Here is a 26,900-nt window from a genome sequence, read left to right as displayed (position 1 = left end):
TAAATATAATAGACGAAAATATGGATGAATTGTTGTTTTTTCGAGAATGCTCCAGTTTCTTCTGCATTGTTGGAGTGCATATGGACAAATCGCAACCATTTTTTTAACAGTGGGTTTTTATTCGATCAAAGAATGGTCGTGTCAATTTCAGTGGTTTGATAAAGCAGGGGGATCAAAGTGATGTATTTTGGTAGAAATAGGTATATGCCGTCCGTATTTTGAAAACTACAGCCGGCAGAAATGATAATAGGTGATTGAGATGATTGAGATGATTGAGAGAATGATTATAGATGTTTGAAGGTCTTTTCACACAAGAAATAATAGCCAACAAATTTTGAAACATTATCCGTACAACCGAGCATAAAATAATTATACTGTTTTTTTGAAAGCCGAAGATTAAAAGGAATTACAATTACGTAACCAGTAGTTTTAGTGTTAACCACTAAACTAGCTTACGGATTTATACAAGTTGCTCGTCTTTAATTCTATTAACACTCGATCGTGTAAATTATTATTATTATCGCTTAGCAGTTTAATTGCAAATTCTTATAATTAGAGCAACAACGTGTATTTGAGAAACGACACTCGACTGAAAGATGCTACTTGAAAGCGACCAACCAAGTTCAATAGTATTTTCGATTTTACCCATTCAACACTTGTCTAACTAACCGATTTAGCTTATTCTTTGATTTCACTTCTCCACGTTCAGATATCGTTGCAATGTATTTTGTTAATAACTAAGCAGTGTTCTTTTCAACGCACGACTGCTTGTATGCTTTGCTATTATTCCCCCGATGTGACATTCTTTCGACCAATTGTTTTGCTTTGCTTTCTAAATTTAAATATCCTTACCTTAACATTGCACTTTATCTACAATCGGTTTCTGTTAGTGGTTTTGCAGTTTCAGTTATCTCTATTATACACATGATTACGAATTACAATTATAAGAAGTGAGGAAATATCACTAGCGACATTTCTAAGAAAGATTACAAATTTGTCCGTAACTATTCGTCAAATTAGACCAATCAAACTTTATAATTGTGCTCTGCATCAAAAAGAAAAGCTAAACGCAGAATGTGTTACAATCTTGGCTTAATTGAAAAGATACTGTTTCTAAAGCACAGCGGATGATGAACAACGTATGCTTTACTATATCCAATGACGCCTATTAGGCGAACCATTTATGTCAACAATGAACCGCACCGTTATACACAACGTTGGCGGCACTGAACTGGAATGAGCTGATTTTATCGCTGTATATTCACTAGACAGAACTCTGTCTGATCGACACTGGTTTAATATGATACCTCTCTGAGAGCATCTCTTTACTTTTTTCGACGATGGGCACATTCTAATGGAAAGACGGAGAGAATGTGTGGATAGTTATGGGCAGTATTTAAAAAAAAAGATTTTTTTATCATTCTTCTAAAATAAGCCTCATAAAAAATTATGAAGATTTACTACATCTAGCAATCAGCCAAGAACAAAGCGCTATAAAAGAGAGCACCTTTGAATTTGGAAACGGCGTCTATATAACGTGGCTTTTTCGACGTTGCACTTTCTTATCGATACAAAGGAAAGCCTTTAGTATCGTGATGAGGGATGAAAATTATGAACATTATGATATCGACGACTCAGTGTAACTGTAACGTATTATAAACTGATGTAAACCAACAATTAGGCCTGTAATTAAACATCCTATGGCGATAATATGCTAGAAAACTTGTTGATGTGCAAGGCTAAATTCGTCTATACTGCGAAAAAATTCCCCATCAAGATTTATGGTTAACAGTAGTTCAGAAGTTTTCTGATTGAATTAAATCCAATTTGAAGGTTTCAATATCAAGGTAATATTTTCAGCAATGGCCGGGATGTATGGTAGTTTTTCTCCTAACATGTACATATTCTTTATTAAATATATTCAATGAATTTTCGGCTGTTACAACAAGGACATACAAACTTTATTACGCAGACCCCTTTCGACGGACGAGTAAAAATGTTGCGTTTACTGTTTTTGACGGCTAACTAGCCACTGAAATAATTTATTTATAAATGCTCGATTGCATTGTATAAACTTTTATAAATTATTTATAAAAATTGAATGTCGACTTATGTATTTAATATTTTTATTAAAATGCGTAATAAATGCAATCTCGCAATTCGATTGGGAAACTTGTACTTGCTGCACTGATGAATAGAAGTAATAAAATATGTCAGTAGAGAAATATACGATTATGAACGTATGTAACGTGATTCAAAACAAAAATGAAATAAAATAAAGTCAAGGAAAATAAAAAGCAAGTAAAAAGCATTTGTTCTCTTCGCCTTGGCCTTCATGATTTATATTGTAGAGAAAAGGTAATAATAATAAAAGTAGGTGCGATTGCGGATTATAAAGAAGCGAAGAGGACCATTAATAGTGAAATACAGACGAAAGAATATAAATTATTATCAATCATTACGTATAATAGAAATAAAAGTATGAAAAGCTCGATATTAATTAAATTACAAAGAAACGGCAAGTAAGAGAGAGAATTATTTATATATGTCGTCCAAGAACAGGTTTAATAGTTGCAATATATTGTGCTTTATATATGTATATTTAAGCTAAATGCTTGCATGCATTTCCATTATATACTGTACAACAGCGTGGCGTATGAGTGACACACTAGTAAAACGCAATTATATATCTCTTAATGTCACAAATATGAAATCTTGGAAAATCAAAACCCATTTATTTACGTCATTCACTCAATTGATGGTATCTAAAGTAAACGTAGTAAGTAGTATAAAGGCTTACTACTTTTTAAACTACGTTATGTATCAAAATTTTGTTTTCCTTTCAGGTTATTCTCATGCTCTTAAGCGGATTTATTTACATTTCTTTTATAAGTCCTCACATACAAAACGTACATTTTGTTGAATTCTATATACTTCCAATGAAGACGAAAATATACTAAATATGTATTAGTAAGATATTTTTATTATTTAGGTAAATTTTTAAAACTTTTAAATAACCGAACCCAACCGTGAAAAAGTTGTGACCAAACCAAGTTGAATTCTGGTTTGGTTCAAAGCATTTTTCTAAAAAACGAAACAAGAAGCGAAGTTATTTATTAGCCGCAATAGTCGCTAGAAGCTAAGCGAATGAAATACATAAATAACATCTATGAGTAGAAATGCGCATAATGAGAAAATAACGACTTTGACACTATTTCACATCAAATTAAATAAAAATAAGTAAGAAAGTTATATTCGGCGGGGCCGAATCTCGCATAGTCACCACTATGCTTTTCGCATTCTACTCTCCAAGTTCTTTTCTTTGATACCCATATCGCTGGTATTATTAAGAAAATATATCTTCATTTGAGGAATGTACAAAACAGTTTTAAACATTCTGTCTTATTTTCGTTATGATAAATGAGCATAAAACCTCAAAAAAGTGAAAAAATAAAATCTAATCAATTATAACTTTGTGTGGCCACGGCCGGCTTTTTCTATTTTTGTACATAAAGATTAGAGTGTGTTGTAAAGTGAATGTGGAAAATTTCACCCTTACAACTTTTATAATTCCTGAGTAAGGAGAAAAAATTCACAAACTTTTGTTGAGAAAACCGAAGTTATGCTCCACTGTGTGCTTCTGCTCCGACCCGATTGGCCCATTTTCAATACCAACCTGCGTGCAAAAACTTCCAACTTTTCTACAAAATGGGAAGTCGGTAGCTTCACTTTTGCAACCAGGAGAGTGTTAACAACACGCACCGCACAGACACATAGACGCACAGACAAACAGACAAAGCTCAATGAATTCAAAATTTCACTCTCATCAAAAATGTATATACCTTATAGGGTCTGCGAAGCTTCCTTTTGGATGTTACGTACATCGTAAAAAAAAGCATAACCCCCTCGTACAGTAGTAGGTATTATAACTATCAGCCCTATTTGCGAATTTTGTCTGATAAAAAGTAAAGTATGATATCCAGTATGCCATTTTTGAATAATCTATAGGATCGCAATCGAACGGTTGACCCGACGAATACATCTATATCGGTTTCAGTTTTCAAGGTAATCCAAAATATATATATCTTGTGGTATCTCCGATTGATACTGATAACACATGTAAAATGATTGCAAAGTGACCGGCTTAAACAAAAGTTTGGGGATAAGTTGGGAATAAAATTGAGGATCATTTCAGGGGGTTTAACGGGTACGCGCATACGCAAACAACATATAATTTCGTCCTCAAACTTAGTCAATGGACACATTTTTCACTCATCTTTACTCATGGACCTAAGACCGCGCGTTAAGACCTAACTAGCTTTTCATAAAACCGAGTGCTGATTTAACCTTATATACGACTGATTTCACATTCAGATTTAAAGTTACTATATCATCAAAAACTCTCCGTCATGATATGATTCGCAATTTGCTCCTCGCAATCCTCTCTTTTTACCAGCTTTTCGCTTAATACAGTTATTCATATGGCGGCTTTTCAGATTAACGTGTGGTCGAAAGAATGTACCGATTCGAACTATTCTCAATAGCGTCCATTGTTGGACCGAAATATCTCGATTTCATGATAATATTTGAAACATAGCGAACTGCAGTTTGAACAGATAAATACGAGACGCACAGATGCTAGGGTGGATGAACAGACAGATACGCTAAGATTGATTGATTCAAAACATAACACTCGACCGATCGGTATAAAAAGAAGCGAGTATATCTCAAGTCCTCCTTGTGTTACATACATCTGCGAATATGAAAATGAAATAAAAACTAATTAAAAAAACATGAGCAAAAAATATTTTTTATAGGATGAATATCATAGGACGCGAGAACACACAATATACAAGAAGTGCCAAAGCTAAATGCTATCTTATTAAGTTTAAGGTTTTCTACACAGCGTACTGAATCATCTGTAATTGATTGCTGAATTTTAGCAGAAGAAGAATACAAATTGGAAACAAATTGAACGCTGCGCACGGGTATTCAGCACCGCCATTTACCACCGTGCAATTTTGTGTCCCCGAATCGAAAGCTCGAGTGACGATGAACTTACCGGGTTGCGAGTTATCGCAACAAATTTATGAAACATTTGAAACAGTGTTGAATTCTCAACAAGAGAATTTTTTTTCCGAAGAAGTAGCTCTAAGTGCTATGGAAAAAAGGGAAAAATACAAATGTTACTTGATTGGTTCAACGCTTTCTTTTAATAGCCGGCTATGTTGTCCAACTATGAAACAACAAACATTCAATTCTTGAAAATTCTTATTTAATTTTCTATTTTTCTCTTGTTCACAGATATTCTATTTCCTTGTTCGCAACTTGGTTTAATTTCTTCGTTTTTATTTTCCTTTTTCTTTTTCAATTCTTCTACATGCCGTCGCACGCACAGAACGGAAACGATATCCGGTAATCCCTCATACAAGGCCACAATGCGTCTCACAATAACAAACGTACAAAAAAGTGATTACGGCAGCTACAAGTGTGTCGCCAAAAATCCTCGCGGAGAAATGGATGGAACCATAAAACTTTACAGTAAGTCTGCTTCTCCTTTTTTATTTTTGTGTTTCCTTTAGTTGAGCACAAATTTTTTTATGTTCATCATACACATGAGTGTTGTTAACACCATATATACACCCTTCGCACGTGAAAGTGTATGCGCGTATGTATTTGTGTATACGTTGTAAAAAATCCATAAAAATTATTATCCCCTTAACGTAAAACATAGTTTTTATTTTTTTTATTTTACATAGCACTATAATTTTTATCGGCAATAAGAGTCAATTTCATGAGGAGGTGTATGCATGCATAATGCTAAGGCATATGCGTTCATCATGTAGTTGCTTAAAAGCAATTATCTTTTGTTTATATAAGAATTAGAGATTCATTTTCCAACGAGCTTGATTTTACAAATTGCTTACATGAAAATTATGCTTAGCGTCCGGATTTTTTTTTTATGTTTATCATCCAGTTATAAAGTAAGAATTTTAATTAAATTCATATTTTAAATATTTTCAAAACTTAAAGCAAGAAATGGTAATGTGTTTAAATTAATTAAAAATGTTTTATTTTTACACATTCAGGGCTTATTTATGTCATCACAAAAGTGTCAATTTATGCTACACATATAAAAGATTGAATTAGCTCTCATCTTAACGATTCTATATGTAATTTAATTTGAATAATAGCAAGAGATTAGATTCGGCTTAGAACGAGTCTGTTAATTATTTTATTGTTTGGTTTTAATGCACACGCTTAGAAAAAAGTTTGCAAGGCTTTCCAAAAAAATATTTAGCACCACCGTAAGCAATGGGCCCAATAGGGAAGTGTGTGTATGAATGTAGGCATCGGAATGTACACGACAAATGTGCACATATCTCTGTAAGGGCAAACTTACTGTTGCACAAATATTCTGGAAACGTGTTAGCCACAGAGTAAGATTTGCATGAAAATAGCTTAAGCTTAAGCAAGGAATTGATAATAGGCGCTTAAATGTATTTTGAACACCACACTTAAATTTGATAACTATGACCTTTTGCTACATAAAACAACAGTTGTCCATATAGTATTATTGAGGTATTAAGTATATATAGACGCTAATCATAGAAAGCTCAAAATTGCATTTTCGACATTCATTACTTTTGTGCACTTTTCGAAGCTTATAGTAATGCTGGTCAGTCATAACCCAATTATTGGTTTTGGTCTCAATGGTTTAAAAGTGGTGATTTTGATGTCAATTTTGATGAACCAAGTATCTCTGGACGTTTACTTGCTACGAGTAAGATGCAAAGTAATTTTTACCTTACGATCTGGCTGAAAACGCCATTTCGAACCTTTTCAATATCGTGGTTTCATTGTTTGCCAGGTAAAAAGAGAAGAGTTTTCTGCAGTGTATTGTGCCTGGCAATGAAAAGTAGGTGTACTACGATAGTTCCAAGTGTAAAACATGTCAATTGAACAAGTTGAATGACCACCAATAGTGGTTAATAGACAAAATTATGGTCCGGCATGACAACGCCCAGCGACGCGTTGCAAGAGTCGTCAAAGATATACTATTGCAGCTCAAATTGGAAGTTCTGCTGCATCCAGCATACTCACCAGACATGGCCTCTTCCGGTTTTCACTTACACCGGTACCAAAATGGGTCAATAATTGAACCGCTGCCAAACCAATAACTTTTTTTCGGCGCATTGCCATGTTGCTAGAATAGACAATTAAAAGGGTTTTTTAAGTGAAAAAATGATCAGAACACATGCAAGCACCTAATTTATAAAAATGAGGATTTCTAATCGTAATCTTTACATGTGCACCAGGAAATATATTAGAATCAGAAAAGATTGTGGGGGATAGAAATGCGAATGACAGGTCTTTTAAAATATATAAATATTCTTGATTGCTATTAAGGGCAAAAGTCTATCTAGGAACACTAGTGCCACGCAAAACTTTTCCCAGCGAAACTAACTTTAACTCTAAATTTCTTGCTTACCGTATCAACGATTCAAACTAAAGCTGTCGCTTTAAGCTTTCTGTCTACCTTTACCATATCTCGTCAGTAATCATAAATTACTAAATACGGTCTCAATATACATTTAAAGACTCGATCACATCCTAGTGAAATGTTCCTGATTTTCGAAGTTAACCTAACAAAAGTAAAAAGAAAGACTTCTTCCAGACAAAGTTCGGAACTCAATTCTATCACCAAGGAAAATCGACGGTATGAAGCAAATAGATCTGGTTATTTGTATTATTTTGAAAAATATACCTCCTACGAGGCATCCAATGCGTAGTACATACGTTTTATTCGGTATAATTCAAAACGACTTTCCATTTGGTAAATCTGCGCGCGATGTCGTCGTATTTTCCTGCTTTGTGTAAGGCAATATTCTAATTTATTTTTTTTATCTTATTGCTTTCTTATCTTGAATATTCAGTAGTCGACTTATGTTCTGAGTAGTGCGTATTTTCTGTTCGCCTGCGATGTTTTGATTGTTTCGACGTTTTTTGTATATTTAACTCGTGTCTTTTCAGTGTTTTTTGCTAAAACTGATTATCGCGTATACCGTACGTGTTTCCTCTAAATACATTAAAAAAAAAAGAAAAATAAAAAATTGAAAAGATTTTAAATTATCCTTAAAGGTTCCCAAACCTTTTCAAGTGAGTGGTTATTTCACAAATAACTAAATAATCGACAACCATAAGGGATAATGGCCCAGGGCCGCCAGATAAAAACTTGAATGGAGTTCATCTATTAGCCGACATATCCCCCCAAAGAAAAAAAATTAAAAATGCGGACTTTCCGGTGTTGCCAATCAGTAACGTCACTCTTATTGACAGAAAATATGTTGTTATTTCTTCAAATGATGCTAGCACAAAAATTTCAAAAATCAGCCCATTCGCTATAAAAAGAGCCCTAGGTAGGATTACAACATATATAGACTCTATCTCGATTCAACGTGATGGAAATTTACATGTCCTCATTGGGACATGACAAAATGAACTCAGTTAGGGGCGTAGTTTATGCCCCTTGCTTAAAGCATGCGCCGGAAGGTGAAATAGTTTGTGAAATGGGCAATCAAGGAGTGACTGAAGTCTATAAACTCACTAAATTAAATGACGACGGAAAAACCCGCTCTTTTACAGGAAGGATTATTATGACCTTTGATCGCTACCGGTTGCCGTAAACTGTTGATGTGGCTTGGTATAAATGTAAAGTGGAACTCTACATTCCAAATCCCATGAGGTGCAAAAACAGCCAATGCCCGGGTCATACGGCAAAAAGGTGCACCAGTACTCCATATTGTGCTAACTATGGTCTTCCTTCACATGCTGAAGGCTGTACACGTAGTTTCTGTTCAAATTGGAATGATCAATACTCGGCGTTATGCAAACAATGTCCACGTTTCGTACAGATGCGTGAAATTGTAAAAATCAACACAGAAAATTCCCTGTAGCAAGGGTGAGGCGGGAGGCAAATACCGGGAAATTAATCCATCTGGAACCCAAAGAATTAGCAAAAGCAATACCTACGATGTTGTCGCTTCGCGAATCGTCCCTAATAAGCCTTTAACTACGCCTTCTTCCAACGAAAAACATGTTTTACCATTAACCATAAAATGTAATGTGAAATCATTTCCTCCACCCGCCAAAGATCATATTGAAAACATCAAAACAACAGCAAACATTGTAAAAATTAAAACAACAGCACGTATCCTAAAATCTAATAAACTAAATTCCCCAGAATCAACAACTCTCGCCTCTAGTCAACAAATTTCAATTTGTAATGAAACCAATCTTTCATGCCTTAATCAACCTTCAGTTTGAGAACACTTCAGATAAGAACAAATTATTCTCGCAAAATTCCTATAGTGACCTTTTCGACGGAGACTCTGACATGTCAACTTAGTCCGCCTACCACTCCGTTTCCATGTCATTACAATTAAATAAAGTTTCTAAAATTCTACAATGGAATATTAACGGAGTTCTTAATAATTTTGATGAACTCCGTACACTCGTAAGTGATTTCAACCCAACCTTTATATCGCTTCAAGGGACCCATTCAAGGTAGAAGCTCTTTTAATCCCATTCTACCCAAATCGTATACTGGATACTTAACGAATGCTGATCAAAATTTATCTTCCAAACAAGGAATTGGTGTTTTTATAAAATCAAGTATACATCACAAACGCATAAATTTTAGCTTAAACATACAAGCCGTAGCCATACAAATAATGTTAAACATAAAATTTACAGTGCTTTCCCTCTATATCCCACCTTCGCAATCGTTTTCTCAGCAAGAACTCTACAATTTATTCTCCGTATTCGGAAATCAAAGGCACTTAGTTTCGAACTTTTTTCAAAAAGAATTCACAGAAATACATCAATGAAAGCTATCTGGAACAAAATCAACAGACTCAATGGGACTTCAAATCTGAACGAAATTTCTGCCATCTGCACCCCTATTGACACCTTAACTAACGAATATGAGATTTTTAATTAGTTTGGAAAAGTGTGGTGCGAATACTCCTCTGACAGCAACTTTTCCAATGCTTTTATCGAAAATAAAAGGATTTCAATTTCTCTTTCAGATGCTATTGGCAGACGCGCCATGTTCCTGCAAAATTGCATATTTACCTTAGAACTTGAAAGTTGTCTCTCCAAACCGAAGGGGAGGGCACCTGGCCTAGACCGCACCTCATACCAAATGATCAGTGCTCTGTCTAATTCAAGTAAAAAGAAATTGCTGGACCTATGCAATACGGTATTTTTGACTGGCCGTATACCCTACATGTGGAAACTAGAAACAGTTGTTTCAATTCCTAAGCCAAAAAATGTCACCGTCGCATCAGACCTACGCCCAAACTCTCTTTTATCTTGCCTCTCAAAAGTATTAGAGAAGATTATGGCATCTAGATTATCTTGGTTTCTTGAGTCCAAGAACCTGATTACAGAGGAACAAGTTGGTTTCAAGCGGGGTAGAGTGTACATCGACGCTCTTTTACATATCTTATTTTTTCATGAGCAAAGTAATTTCCGAACGGAATCATGTAACGATTCTCTCAATTGATTTCGAAAAAGTATTTGACAGAGTTGGTCTTCATGTTATTTTAAGACTCTTAAAATCATAGAATGTTGGATCCAAATTCTTCAACTACATCAAATCATAAATGTCGCATCTACAATCATCTCTCTGATTCCTTTCCGCTAATGAATGGTATTCCGCAAGGATCTCCTCTTTCTGTCATGCTTTTCCAGACCGCTTTCAATTATTATTAGCAAAATAATGCCGTGTACTGAGAATCGAACATGGTCTCTACACGGACGATGTATACATTTTTACAAAAGAAAAGGATAGCACGAAGGCATTCAACATCCTTGAATCTATTGGACCTGGGCAAACTCATCAGGGGATTAAATTTCTATACAAAAATCAAAAACAATTCCCATTTCTCGAAAGCAGATATACGATGCAGGAAATCTACTGAAGCACATTAATGACTTACCAGTACAAAACGTGGAGACGCTGCGTTTTCTCGAGCTCACGTTTTCCAAAAAAATATAGTTGGAGAGCACACTGTCTTCGGTTAAAAAATTCTATTTTAAGAGGGTTGAATTCAATACAGTGCCTTGCTTGGAAAAGTCATTGCGCACATTAACACTATTGGTTATCTTACCAAAATGCTTGTTTTAAGCAAAATTAACTATGCTTTGATAATTTATGGGAATAGATGCAAATCTAATATCAACATCCTTAAACCGGTCTATCACCAAGCCGTCAGAACAAGTTGTTATGCTTTTCGAACGACGCCCTTAAATAATATTGTAATTGAAACTGGCCTGTATGAGTTAAAAGCTAAAATAGTCCCCAAACTTCTTAACTCAAACAAATCCATTGCCGGTGAAGACGTGAGAAAGATTACTATTGCATGATCGAGCGGCGAAGTATGCTGCTTCTGCACCTAATCACGGATGATGTCATGGAAAAGTTGGATCTTTATTGGAAGAAAAGTCAAAGAGAAAATTACAGAAGGAAATCAACAATATCATCATCAGCACTAGTCTTTTATTAATTCTTTATATTAACTCCACTTTTATATCCAACAAATGTTGAGAAAATCAAGATGTAAACATTTTCGCCTTGGTTATACAATTGCAACTCACCAATACATCTTGAAGAAGTCTTCCCCCCCAATCTGCAATTGTGGACAAACTCTCACTATAGAGCATATTCTCAGCGACTGCCTTAACTTTTCCCTGGCTGGAAGTATTGCATTTGGAACGATTAACCCTTTTGACATTCTAAAATCAGCTTCGAATCGAATATTAATTCTATATATGACTTTATTAATACTACTAAGCTCATTATCTAATGCACATTTATTTAAATTAGAGCCGATAGCCTGTGTTGCTAGCGCTCAATGTTCTCTTTTTAGTCTAAGAATTTATTTTATTTGTCTAAAATTATAATAATAACAATGGTAATAATAATATCTTGAATATTGAATTATGTTGAACTTTTTGGCAAGATATTCACGTTCGTTTTTGCGATCAGCACCTGATGCTCGCGTCAATAAGTCTCTTTTTGGTTTTTTTCGCATTTACAGTTTTTTTCTGGCGCGCTCTTCATTTACTGTGTTTTCAATAGTGTGAAGTTTACGACTAATTTGAGAGATTATTTTTGTGTACGTGACAACCTTTTTTGTTTTTTTCTTCGTTTCATAATCTCTATCTACTTTTGGAGATGGAGTGTTTTGTTACATCCTGTCGAACAAAAACGGGTCCCGAATCTGAACGATTCATTACTTGCGAATGTGCAGGTATCAATTGCCGTGTTGCAGATGGATTCCTAGATCCGGGTCCTAGAAGTGGGATATTGACCTTTATAAGATTTCCTGAATTAAGCGAAAATCTCGTTAGTTTGTGTGGTAAGTTTGAAAACTCCAGACAATGTTCAATGAATATCGTTTTCTAGAGCGCTCATCTTGTCCTAAGCGGTATTTCAGATCCGCCATCTTATTCGTCGACTCATGTGATTGCTCCATCCTTGCCCACAAACTATGTTAGCGTTTCCGCTATCGTTAAGCCGGTAGTAAAATAATTACAAATAAGCTCTAAAATTTAAAGAGTTGACTGCACTTCGTTTGACTGTGCGTTTCACTCGCTTGAAATTCGCCGACGTCCGTCCGTCTCCCGCAAAAGCTCCCTAAGAAGTAATTTCCAGTGTAGACTGGGAAGGTTTACTGCAACGGTTATATTTTCCAGACCTGGCGCATGCGACTTATTGAGATCGATGCAGTTACACTTAGAAATTGGAAATGTGCGAAGATGGGTCGATGGCCACCAAGCCATGTCCAAGCCGTCAAGTTTTTCCGCGACCGCATTCATTAGCTAGCCGACAAAAGACATGAGACTATAGATAATGATGATGGATTGTTAGATTAATTAGCTTTGTTGGAATTATATTTTAAAAAAAGGTGAACCATATCAAAACACGGACCAAATTGTTTGTACATCCAATGTAATCGAATTTTCCATCATATTTACTGAATTCGTATATGCAACGCTTTAATTCTCGTTCTTATCTTGCCCATTCGAACATTGCAATTCAACTCTCTTGGCTCGACTCTAAGTTGTCTTCTAGAAAAATGCTGCTTATATATACCTTTACAAGCAAGTCACTATTACCTAAATTCATCGTGATATCTTTGTGTTAATCCACTTTCCGCTAAATGTATGCAAATTTTTTCCGCAGTCACGAGCTGCATCGTTATGAAGTGGAGAAGTGGAATACAGTTATTTTACATTGCAGGTGACAAATTTTTGCTACGTCTTCAAAGAATTATCAAAATTGCAAGGAAGTTTGATCACCTTGAGCAAAGCAGCTAGCCGAAAAATTAGTTTTGAACTGAAGACCTGTGTACGATTTCAGACTCAATCCACACGCTTTTGTATAACGTATAAGAGACCGCGAATACTTATAGTAAAGGAAAGGCGGATCAAATTGCATTCCGAGGATATCAAAGGATATTTTGAAGTTTCCTTTTGTGAGTTAGTTTTCGATGATACTAATATTGAATGTAGAATAATAGCAGCTTAACAAAGCATTATGTTGCTACAATATGTAAATACATTAAATAATAGATGTTTGCGTATCTACTTTTTTGAAAGAACCTATTTATTGCACCTGAAACTGAAGAAGTTAAACTGCTCCTCTCTTTAAAAGACTCAAGAATACGTATTAGAAACCTATTAGAACAAATTGACTTTTCAGAAAGTTCTTAGATAATTCAATTATATGTGCCACGTTGTCCATTTGTCTGTTGCGTTATGTTATTAAAAATCCTAGGAGGAAGAGTGAGATATAAATCTTAAACGGGCATACTATAAGTTAATTGTCTCAGATAAAATTTCAAAGCGGATCTCAACCATCTCAAACCCCCCCGAAATTAACGAAAGGCTTTAACTTTTAGTAAAAATCGATCAAAATATTAGTGCAAATATTTCGCGTATAAAATTGATTCGAAAATAAAATCTTATACGAAATTAGCATTGTTCGAATGTCATAGATACTGGCTTACTAAAAAATGTAATCAATTCGAATGACAACCGATAAATGTATATGATTTAATAAAAAATCGAACCAAATCATCAAATCGTCAAATCAAACCATGGAAAGAAGAGAAAACTGAAAATGAAACTTAAGGAGAAAAATTTTATAAATCAAAATTATCAAATTAAACATCTTTAGCATATCCTATGTATAAACGTTCTCATTTAATATATTTGTATACAGTGTTATATAAATAAATAAATTCGTTCTTTTCCTTCCTTCAACAATAGAATATATTTTATGTAACTTTTTGCTTACACGTAGACACATATATTTAGTTTTATTTATTTGGTGTGACTGTAGTAAACTAACTGGAATTTTCATGTAACATTCTATCAAAAGCCGGCGAAAGAAATGAAAAAAAAAATACTTGCAAACGTATTGTATATTTTGTTGATATCATCAGAATCTGGCGACACTTAACTTTTGCACTAAAAAAAAAAACTTATTTACGCTAAACGAGATAACAAATGAAAAAATGCACAAATGCGTGTATATATGCTGTTTATAACATATAGTATATAAATTTATCATACAACTAATCGTAGAATAAACATTAGCTTGAATATACAAGAAAAAACAAATAAAATCATTTGTGTTCGTGTGCGTGTCTGTGTGTGTGTTTTTTTTTTTTTGCTGCATCACAATAAGTGACCCATAGAAATTCGATACGTGTGTTTCGTCGTTTCTTTCTCTTACCCTTCGCCGTTTGCTGCATAAGCACAGAGTTAAAAAACATTTTTTCCCCCTTTAGCAATTTTTACGAGGCAGTTTCGATGTTGAACACACAGCACATTTTAAATCCCATTAATGATGCCCTGCAAATAGCATAAGTTTGCTATCACAACATATTATACCAGTAGTAGTACAAGCAGTCACGCAAATTTATTACCCGTAAAGTATGCCATGTAAAAAAATAATACATTCATCAATAATTGGCCGGAATATTTTGTGATTGCAACAATTTTGCCTGAATATACAGGAAAATAACAATAATAATAAAAATAATAAAATATTAAATTGGAAGTAAGTTAAATGTTATGGTAAATTATTTATTATATCTGTGGCGGGAATATCTTTATGAATATGACTAATAAGACACAATTATTTATCACAACCTTATCAGTTTTAATATCATTTAATACACAATTCAAATCGGTTTGATTCGATTCCTCCCTGTTTATAATAAAGTTTTAAAAAAAAAAAAAATCTTTTTAATTTAATATAAAATTGTACCTTTCTTAAATGACATATTTTTTTAGTGTCAAGTCCACCTACAACGTTGCCTCCGCCCACTACAACAACCTTACATACAACGGCAATAACATCGGCTTGGAACGAAAATGAAAGAGCAATTAATGGCATCGGGCCAACACATTCAGTTATTGTCATTGATAAATGTAAGTTTTTTTTCTATTCCTGCTTTGCTCCTTTGCTCCTTTCCTTATCTTCCATATATATATATTTAGAATGCATATTTATATTCCTCATCTTTAACAGGATGTACTTTGCGATATTTAATCTTCAAATTATTTAATTTAGCAAAAATAATTCAAAAGTTCAACGAAAGTTCTGACCATCAGCTCTAATTAATCTTTATAGCTTGACCTCTACTCCTTATTTTATCTTTTTACTGAACGCATGCATGAACTACATGCTCAATATATGTTATTGGAAGATTTCAAGTTTAAGCATCATTACCGTTCAACGCTTATAATGGATAGAACTTTCACATTTCTAGTAAAGATCTATGGGCAAGCCCATGCTTCAAAATCCGATCGTTTTAAACGTGCAGTATGGGCAATACTTCCCCATAAATCGATCACTCATGGAAACGCAAGGAGACCAGCAATGGGCTTCGTTAATCGTTTCATTAAATTGAGTTATCTCGAGGTGTCGCTCCGTCCTTTTCTTCTCTTGGGTGAATCGTATTACGCTCATTGGCCCGTCCCTATTTAGAGCAATCAAGCTATCGTCAAGACAATCGGAAATAAGTTGTTATGTTACAATTAGATAAATAAACGAACGGTTAAATTCAGCTCGGCAATCGAGCTGCTTTCTTTTTTGAAAGCGCGCAACTTTGCGACGATCGTGAAAGCAAGATTTAAAACGCTGCAGCGTTATTATATTTAGTATCAGAAGCTAGTGTTACTATATAACTGGAGCACATTGGTCGATTAACCAATCTATGCTAAATTCTGGGAGTAGAGCAACTAACTGCGGTGCACCGTTCTGTCGTGTAGAGAATATATATCATCAGGGGGCTTCTAAAATTTTCGAACTTTACTAAACGAACACTGTACCCATGCAATGGAATAAAAAATCGCCTAACCGTCTGTCGGGTCCAAAAGTATGCACAATTATTATTAAAATAAGTGTTATCTACATATAAATATAGTGAACGTGGTATATGTATACAAAATAAGATAAATTTTCAAGTTAAATTTCGCGGGTATATCGAATATCAAAAATATTTTTTTTCCAAATTGGTAGCACTGTAGGAGACATATGTGTCAACTTTCACATCATAAATGTCAGCAGTGGCTAAGCTGCTCTTAGTTTCGTACGACTCAAAAAGTATATTTCCCAATTTTTGCAATTTGTCACTTTGTTGAAAATAATCAAAACTTGGATCTACGAATTCGACCTGGAAAGCGCCGACCATTCGCGTGAATATCGTGCAGAGGATGTATTATTATATATACATATAAAAAAGAGAATTATAAATTGGAAGTTTTGTTGGATTATTGTGATTTTTTTTTTTTAATATGCGAAATTATCCGGGGGCGTCACCTATACATCCGATACGGGACGATCAAAATGAAGCGAGGAAGACGTGAGAGAGAGAGGCCGCAGTCTGTGGTCTCCATGGCCAAATCAGAAAAGCTTATAACTTCATTACTGACTTGGTAGTTGCGATTCTTATCCATCCGTCTAGTCAAGGAATATATTTGTTTCTCGAAAACCTTCTTAAAAAACCACCTAACAGCGCTCGGGGTTATTCGCTCGAGTAGACTGCGGAATATTCTCGCAACGCAAAATACCCGTTATTGTAGATTGTGGCATGAAATTTAATGCCGCCAACTAATTTTTGGGTTTTGGCGAGTATAATTTAAATCTGGAAGTCTCAATATCTGTATTCTGATATAGTATTTCACGTACCCTTTTACACTGCAACATGAAATTCTTTCTCAGGGATTGGCATTAGTGCTGTAAGCGAAAAGCTCGATTCCCCAAAGAAACGATAGCGCGTAGCTCTTTGTCACATTACACCTCCACAATAGTGCACCCGTTTTATATAGACTAACTCAAAAATTTTATTATAGACATAGGAGCCCTAACATAAAACGAACAATCAGTTTCGAAACTATGAAAAGTAAACTCGGTTGCTATAGGAAGTTTTGACAGAAAATTTTCTAAACAGAAACATATTACGTAATGGTACAAAACGGAGTATAGGAATCTTGGAATAAATCTCGATGTTCGCACTAAACCACAGCAAAAACTTTCAGCCTTTATGTGTGCTATAAATTAAGAAAAGCTTCTTTCCTTTATGTTCATAACACTGACTTGTACTTGAAAGACAAAGTTACATTAAGCGCAACGAGTTATGTTATGTATAAGTTCTTAAGCGATGCAGTGTAAAACAGTTTCTCTGAACTATGGTATATGAAAAAATTATAATGTGAAATGGACGCTCTGCGAACTCTTCGGACTTTGAATTATATTTCTATGTTTAAGATTATAACGTAAAGTTCAAGGGGCATCTCATGGGTATGTTTAGGGTCACATTTAAATTGTATCTAGCTATGCTTTGCTTTTGTATATATGTATCCGCAATTTCTATTTACTTGTTACTTAGCTAATTAAATTCTTCAAACTCCGATTTTTCATTTTATATAAAGTTAATGATTGATTCCCTTTCTTGTTTTACTTTAGTGGGAACCAAGTACCAGTCAAATTTAAATGAAATTGATAAATCCGAACAAAAATTGATGGGCCAATCTCCCAAAGGTTATGATTGGTCGAAGGACAAGCGTATATCATCTTCTTCATCGTCAACATCGTATTCTCTTCGATTTTCAATACATGTATTAACAATCCATTGTTGTTTAAGCTGGACTTGCATAAGGTTAATACTAATACCGCCATTGCAAACGTAAAACTTAGCAGAATACTTGCACTGAATTTCGAGCTTTTTATAATCAGAAAAATATATACGTTAGAATATTTAAAGAGTTAAAACAAAAACAAAAAACAGCAAACAACAAAAGACAGGTATAATAAGCATTCTTGGTATACATGCGTACACTTAACTAAATATAGAGAAGTAAGCAAAACATAAAGTTTGAAAAAGTGCCAACAATATAACATTACAGTTACATATAAATAAATTGTAAGAAAAACGGAAACTAGAAGGAAAAAACCGTATAACAAAAGATATTTGTTTTATAAACATTATAGCAAATAATAAAAAAAATTGAAAAAATAAAGTTGTATTCGCCATATGGCGAATCGTTGCTGCCCACCACCTAAAACCAACACGTCACAACAAAAGATATTTTTCAAGTGCGGGCAAGTCGATCAGAATTTTTTTACACTAACTTTTCAGATTCAATTTAGTTCGGTAAAGAACGACAACTTTTTTTACAATTAGTAAAGATTTCATTTAAGTTATTTGTTTTCTGTGATTGTAGAGGACTCACTGAACTGAAATTGTTCTAATAAATAATTCAAAAAGTTTTAAACTAATTTTTAGTAAGGATTTTGAGGGAGTTTTTTGCCTTTAGTGGAAATGGATGTAGGTGAACCACGCCCATTTTCAAACTACGGCGACAACAACAGGCGACAAAAAGATGTTCGGATACACAGATCCAAGATCGCTGCAAATTCTTACACTTCTTACACCGTAATCGATGAGATCGATAATGCGTTTATCTAGCTGTCACAAATGATACCATAATCTTGTGCAACTCTTCCTTTCGTGGTGGGTATTGAATCAAAATTGATCAAAAAAAATGTCGCTTTTGAAAAATTAAGATATATATACATAAATTCCGCTTACAAATGCACATTAATAGATATACGTAAATGTAATTGAATTGTTTTTGTAAATAGTTTCCACGAAAAGGTTTTTTTTTTAATTTTTAATGTTTAGCTAAAAGCAAAAACTTATGACCCCACCATATTATTTGTAAAACTAAGCGCATCAGGGGAGTAAAGAAAATAGTTTCCACTTAGTCTTTAATGATATTTTGTTACATATGGCCTTTTAAAAATAATTAACATTTTATACAGGTATATGTATGTGAACGTTAACAAGAAAACATGTCCTATAAGTCTACGCCGTTGAATAGGTCTAGTTATGCAAAAGATCGATCGTTGGCATCATAACATTCCCTCTTCTGCTTCATGTTCGGATTGTACTTCTTTTTCTCTCCATAAAAAATACTTTAAATTTATAAAATTTATTTATTTTTTGGAGCAAATAAAAGGCAGTGTTCCCCAAATATATCAGATCTATTTTCCTGAATTTTAATATGTAACATTTAAAGAAATTGAATAAGACATTTCCCTATTGTTTATGTCTAGATTTAAAAGTATTTGATTAGAAACATTCTTTTCACATTCCAAAAAATTGGTACAACTTTTCGTTTTATGGCAATTGGAATGTGGTTATAATACTTCCAGGGTTTTTTTTTTATAATTGCGCTCGCGCGAGTTAATACAAAAATTAACAGTGGTGAGAGAGAGAGAGAAAAAAAAAGAGAGATATTACTGCTTGGGAATACCACATTCGCCCCAAACCTAATTGGTCTAAGCACAATCGCTCAGAAAGCGGTAATAATGTGTCTCTGCCAAGCGATGATAAAGCCAGCTTCTTATCTTCTTATGCTCTTTTCGTATTCTGACGGAAAAAATACCATAGTTATACTGTACTCTTCAGCAGTTCGCTGATCGTTTTTTTTTGTAATAAATGAGTACATAAAGAGAAAATTTATAAAAATTCAAGGAGAATGTAAAAGAGAAGGATGTAGAAAATGGAAGACAACATAATTGCAACGTTTTCATTCAATTCTGTAAAAAAAAAACAAAGGTGGGCCACAAAAAGAATTGTACTTTTTATTTATGTAAGGAATAGGAATTGTTATATTAAAATAATTTCTTTAATAAGCTATATGCAAAATGTTCCATTTTCTAATCCTACCTTCTTTTAACTATTTCGCATTTCATATTGTTATCGTAAGTTAAAAATCCTCTTTTAAATCAAAACTGATGAAAAAAGATTTTGTCATACTTGTCAAACTCAGTGCTTTCTTTTATAACTGGTAAACGTCAGAACGTCAGAATACGGCTGAATACTTGATGCTTTAGAAAAAGTTTTGAGAAATCGACAAACCATGGAAAATGATTTGTTTTCAATGCAAATCAAGAAGGTATAGGGGTTTTGAATTTTTTAGTGCACAACTTCTTCATGTTTAATACGTCCTTCGTGGTGGGTATATAAATATTAATTAAAGTAATATTGAAAAACAAAAAAAAAACGTTTTGTTTAATTTTGTAAATATTGCATTAGATGATATAAATAAATTATCAAATGTTGAAATATTTTATTGTAAATTAAAAAATTATTTATTTAACGCCAATAATGTTAGTAACACATGCACGCATTCATTATCAAACAATTCGATTGCGTAGAGTGTTATTAAAAAAAAAAGAAAAAAAAAACAATAAACAAATATAAATATATCTCAAACAACTATAAACGATTAGATTGGACGAATCTCTTAATACCAACAACTGATATATATACCAATCCCGTATATTGCATACTGCAATATCGCAAACGACATATTTATGAGAACATAATCCTATACAAATGTAGCGTTGCATAAATGGAAAATTTTTCCCAAAGTGTATGAACTATAAGCCGTAAAAGCTTGCTACGGGGCATATACGTTAGTAGCTATTTTAGGCGTCCAAAGAATATCAGAAGGTCATGCAATATAAAACAACATGCGGTCTCTTGCTGGCAGCATTAATATTTCTTTGCTATTTGGAGGATTGTGCCCTGAGCTCACTCTTTCTTCTTTTAAGGCTTTAAATTGTCAAGAAAATGATTAAAACCGATTTTAATTTAATCCTTTTTGTACCAGATAATTAACGGTTTATTTACGAATCTTTATAATAATCAAATATCATCTAGTAAACCCTGCGCGTTTCTCAACGATTTAGTTATGCTTTTGCAAAAACTTGTGAAATATCAGTTAAGCAGATGAAATCCCATTATTTACATTTTTAGTTTCTAATGAAACTATGGTAATTTCAGACATAATATATACAATATAGTCGAGATGTGGTCGCCATCACTTTGCGGAGTCGTTGAAACGTACAAATTATTGAAATCAAGTTCGATCAACGACGACATTTCGAGATTTCTATAAAAAATATTCCGCAAAAAATATATACATGTAGATTTCCCACTAAATTTCGACACACTTTTAACAAATAATTTTAATTTATTTAAAAATAATTGAAGCGAAAAAAATTGTACATGTTGCATTTTTCAGAAATCGAAACAATCTTTAGCAATATAAAAATTAGTACAAACAACGTTAGGGGCCTTGCCACCATTAACAACGGAAAGTACTTTTTTGTAGAATAAATGTTATCCGGATAAAATTGATGAATGCGTTAATATGGAAGGATTCGTTGACATATGAATATGAAAATATAAAAAACTCAGTAGCATTCAGTGAAACTTCTTTGCCCAACGACGTTGAATAAGCTGATCGATATGTTCTACAGAACAATACACAGATGAATTTTACTGCCAAACACGATCAGAACGTATGCAAATACAAAGAAGCAAACACAAGAATAAAAAGTTCAAAAACTCATTGTATCAAAATAAACGAGTGGTAATGAATAGAGCTTTGTAACGCAGCAACAAATGCCGAAAATAATCCAGCGATCCGGGATGGTGGAGTTATATGTTATATAGAAAATAGATGAATTTTTGGCTGAAAATACTGTTACAACGAGGTACAGAGCCGTATCCTCCAACCGAGAGAAGAACTGATTCATAAAATATGTCAAAAGAAACATAAAAGTACTGAAAAAACAAACTTGAATAAAGCAATGATGATTGATGTAAAAGCGATGAAACTTTTCTTACTTGGAATCCATGCATAGTTTTACCGCTGTATCGATAAATAATATTCCATTCAATACGTACCACCGATTAATTTTAAGACGCATTAAGCTATAAGTTCTTCTTTTGATTAATTATAAAAGCGTGCCAAATGTGACGAAAGAGTCCCTATGGTCCGGATTGCCTTTCGAGGCAACTAATTCAATTTCATGTTTACAAACTCGGCGAACAGTTTTAGTCACGATGCTTAACAGTAACAATGCGATTGAAGTAACTTGTAGCAGTTATATCCAAAAACTTCGTTATTCGCAGTTACTTGCGACTAATCAAGCTTGTATACTATAAAATTGTCCAAGCAACGCCTTATCGAAAAAAAGAGAGCTACTTTACTAGAAAATTGAGAATAGTTCAAGTTCTACTCATTATACGCAATACGAACTTTCTTCATTGCAAAGTAATGTGAATGTGTGTGCACATATATGTATATAAATATTCATTTACACATGTTTCTTTCTATGTATACATACACATATATACGTTTGTATTTTAATGCGTATGGTCTCCAAAGCGTATCTTTTCACTTGGCCATCCGACAAATCTAATATACTTACTGCCATAGGTAATAAATAGGTAAACAAACTTAAATAAACAAAAACAAACTAAAGCAAACAACTAAGTCCGAGAACAATCTCTACAAAAAAAAGGAACTTTATTTAGCTTATCGGACCGAGTAAACCTCATAACCGTTTCACTTGTTGTTTGCATACACAATTACTAAATTTATCAAACAACATAAAAGAAAAAAATGTTTGATTATTTTTTATTTCTATTTTAGTTTACAAAGTGTTTTAATAAATTAATAAAATATATTGAATTGTTTTTTATTAAACGGCAAACTTACAAATACAACAGAAATCCATAATCCCACAAAGCAACAGTTACAACAACAACGTAATAATGTTTTAAATTAAAGCACATTGATAACAAGAGTAATTTATACAAAAATGTTAAAGTAAATAAAGGCATATAAAAAAAGCCAAAGGACAGAAAATTGAATATTCATAAAATGTTTACAGGAAAAGTATTAAATTAAAACAAAAAAAAATTAAAAATGTAATAAAAATAATAAGAACAAATGTATATTCAAGTTCTAACGAATTTCGGATGCTTAACGCATTAGTTAAGCATCAATGAATCACTTACTTTTATATCGATCAGTAGGATATCAATAGCAATACTTAGTAGCCGATATTCTGCATGCAACCCATTGATTTCAAAAACCGCTACATAGGTAGATGGACAACGAGTCCTTGTTTACCTATTATCAAAACTTCTGGTGTCTGCAAGACACACTTTCTATTTCTATAAATGTCAGCATATTTTTCTCAAATGCACAAACTAACAAAGTACGTTTGCCATCGAGCAGCATTTGAAAGTCGCATGAAGAGCAAATTAAATTATTTAGGCGCAGAAGGCAGAATTACGTAGACTAAGCGTTGAGCTTAAGTATAAATTCCTTATATACAAACATTTGTTTATATCTTTACAAGTTAAATGATTGAATTGAATATAAGAAGATTAAGCTTATTGAACATCTATCACGGTTAAGTACTGCAAGTTTAAAAAATAAATGTCATATCTTCAATTTACGAGTTTGCGGGTTAGCTGCTAATTGACTGCGCCTTTGAATTTAAAATTCTTTTTCTACGAGGAGAAATTGTTTTTGCCAGTTAGTCGATACGTGAAAAAAAATGCAATAAAATTTGCAAAACATTTGACAAAGGCCGGAAGATTTATTTCATAACGTAAAAAGCATGTTTCTTTAGAAAAATTAGCAGAAGTCAAGCAATGCAAAATCTAATGAGTGAATAACTTTCCCGTTGCCCAAGAGCATTGAGAGCAGATGCATTGCGTGTACGAAAAATAAATTTTTTTGTTATCACATGATCGCTTTTTTTCTTATCAATTTTCTACACATACGATTGTAAAAAATATAGTTGCAATGCTACCTTTCTTTGTTGCAAAATAAACCGCTTATGGCTTTTGTTTTAATCGACGTATTGTTTCTAACACAGTTTTCAAACCTAAACAATTCATCGCACAAAAATTTTTGGATTCATGTTTTAAAAGTAATTTCACGTTCACTTTTTTTGCGGCCCGTCTCTTATTTCGAGTATTTCCGTCAAGTTTGGTTAGCATGCAAGTAGTAACATAACAACTAATAGGTTAGTGCATAATTATCAGTTAAACGATATTATCAGGCGTTTTTGAACACTGTTTATCCTGGAAAAAGGAAACATAAAAATTCAAGAGCGACAGTTTTAAATGATTAATCCGAAGTGTAGTCACCATCTACTTCAATGACTTCCCAAGCTTTTTAATATGAATTGATGATGAATTAATATAAGTACGATATTAATTGCACGAGTATAGTAAAATTTGCCAAGATTTTCCTAAATGATATTAAATACGTGTTGTTAGAAGCAGTTTTATGATCTTATTGTTATATACGAAAACATAAGGAGAAGAAGAAGAAAGAAAGGAAGAGTACCGTATTCTAGAGGCACTAGCTGTTAACGACTATATTAATTGAACAGTTACATCTTTCGCCGACGTTTTGCTAAACGAACTGGCAAGCGGACATGTAGAAGACTAATTAAAGCATGATAAGCGACGATGCGTTTGTTGCACCGGTGCAAAATAGATTATCGAGAAAAAGCTAAAATGAATAAATAAGTTCATTTTGCTGGCTACCTACGTGCGGTATATGCGCTGTAAGGTTTGTTATGAAGGACATAAATAATAATCAACATGTCGCGAAATCGAAATTTGCGATTTCTGAAAATGCTGTCGTGAGAGTATGCCTTTTAGCCACTTAAAGAGAAACCACACATGCAATGGATGTGTAAACTAACAATAGCATTTTAGCAATCAAGCATTTGCCGTGTTCGCCTGATTTAGCATCGGATTGTTTCACACAAGCAGTATGGCGATGCGATAGCTGTGCAAAAAGTATTCACCGATATAGTAAACATACTGTCACTTGCACTGGTGTATTTCGGTCTTCATATATCTGATCGGTATTTATGTTTTCAATCAGAGTCAAATGAAGGTCCACCTTTTCGTCTCGGACAGAAAATAGATGTCACCATTATATTGTGTGATTTAAAAAAAAATTCTGTTTATATTTTAGAAAGTGTCTTACATTTTATACAGTACGATGAATACGTTCATAAAGGTATACAAAATACTTAGCTCACCCTTAGCGGTAAGTATAATTAATGTTTTGGAAATATTGCGTTTAAATATATTTCATGGGAGTAAATAGTAGTGCAAGCAGCGCCCCGAGGATAAAACTCTTAAAAACAAAGCATGGTGAGATGACCTCAGTTAGCTTTATAATGCTCCGTAGTTTATATTTATAACTTCACTTTCATGAAATGTTATATGGTCTCGTGCAAGGATTATGTTAGCTTCTATTCGGCTTATTTTAATTCAAAGGCAAAATGCTGAAAAATGCACTTTTTTTATTGCATTAACTTTCACTTTACATTGTAAAGGCGTTTCCCCCTTTTGCATTTTAAAAGAAGATTAAAGATTTTACACTTAAAATTAAATTTGTAAACAAACAGATCTGCGAACAGCGCGCAACAAAAGAAAGATTAAAATGAAAATATTCATAAATGAATAATAAGAAAATAATTAGTAAAATAACGAAAAAAACCTTAAATGAAAATTAAAAACACAATTTATTACAAAAATATTATAATTATGCATAATAATTGAGTAAATAAACAAGTAATATTAAAATAAAATTAAAACAACAAGTAAAACTTGTAAATAAATCAAATTAATACATATTATGTGGCTCCTTAAGAATTTCAAAAATAACACGCCAAGTCGCAATTTAATTTTTTTTTTTATATTTTGTAGAATGCTGAAGTTAAGCATTTAAGTGGATCCATCGAGATTTTTTATTCTTCATTGTATTAAGGTTCGAAGCGAGAGTAAAGGCTGTAGTACGCCAAAAAGTACAATGATTAGATTGTTTGTTCGACTTCTTAAGATTCCTCTTGAAAATACAGCATTGAACTGAAACCCTTTCAGCTGTATTAATCGCGTATTGCTGCTTGTTATTAAGACCGCTTCGAATCGATGGCTTACTGTATGCCCAAACGATTTCGAAGCATTACTTATCGACTATTTGATTGAAAATGCCGAAAAGCAGTTAACTTTGATATCTACGTACACTTTGAATTTTCCCGCACATATACACATATATAGAGCACATTTTATTTTCATTCTAACATGAAAATTTACTGACATTTTTTTCGATTTGCGTTTTGAACAAAAAACTGAGGCATCTTGTCATTTAATTGTCTCCGATAAATCAATATGATTGCGCCCGTCTTTGAATACGGGAAAGAAACGTCTGTAGGTCAAGCTGGAAAACAAGCTATAACCAATTAGCAAGAAAAACAAAAGAAGCAAAAGTTTCAGCATTATTTAGTAAATGTTTTTATTTATGTTGCAAATACAACTAGGGACAGTTCAAATTTTTTCTTAAACGCCGCCAACAGGTCGGCAGGACATCGTACAATTAGCAAAACACTCTGCTTCTTATATACGTTG

General features: G+C 33.3%; 1 protein-coding gene across 2 annotated transcripts in view; it reads left to right on the top strand.

Moving 5' to 3' along the window:
* The window catches only part of LOC119640274 (lachesin), a 160,868-nt gene extending 140,190 nt beyond the window's left edge, over positions 1–20,678 (top strand). Inside the window, exons 7-9 of one of the 2 annotated variants that reach the window (XM_038038183.1) lie at positions 5,399–5,541; positions 15,376–15,513; positions 18,053–20,678. In XM_038038183.1, the coding sequence (XP_037894111.1) occupies positions 5,399–5,541; positions 15,376–15,513; positions 18,053–18,276 (505 nt within the window). In that variant the 3' untranslated portion in view covers positions 18,277–20,678. The remainder of the gene's footprint in view (positions 1–5,398; positions 5,542–15,375; positions 15,514–18,052) is intronic. The other variant, XM_038038184.1, reaches the window with a different exon arrangement.
* Positions 20,679–26,900: the final 6,222 nt, after the last annotated feature.

The sequence above is a fragment of the Glossina fuscipes genome, unplaced genomic scaffold (genome assembly GCF_014805625.2).
Source record: "Glossina fuscipes isolate IAEA_lab_2018 unplaced genomic scaffold, Yale_Gfus_2 116, whole genome shotgun sequence".
NCBI lineage: Eukaryota > Metazoa > Arthropoda > Insecta > Diptera > Glossinidae > Glossina > Glossina fuscipes.
The sequence above is the reverse complement of the archived record's forward strand: the minus strand, read 5'-3'. Positions and strand labels throughout refer to the sequence as shown.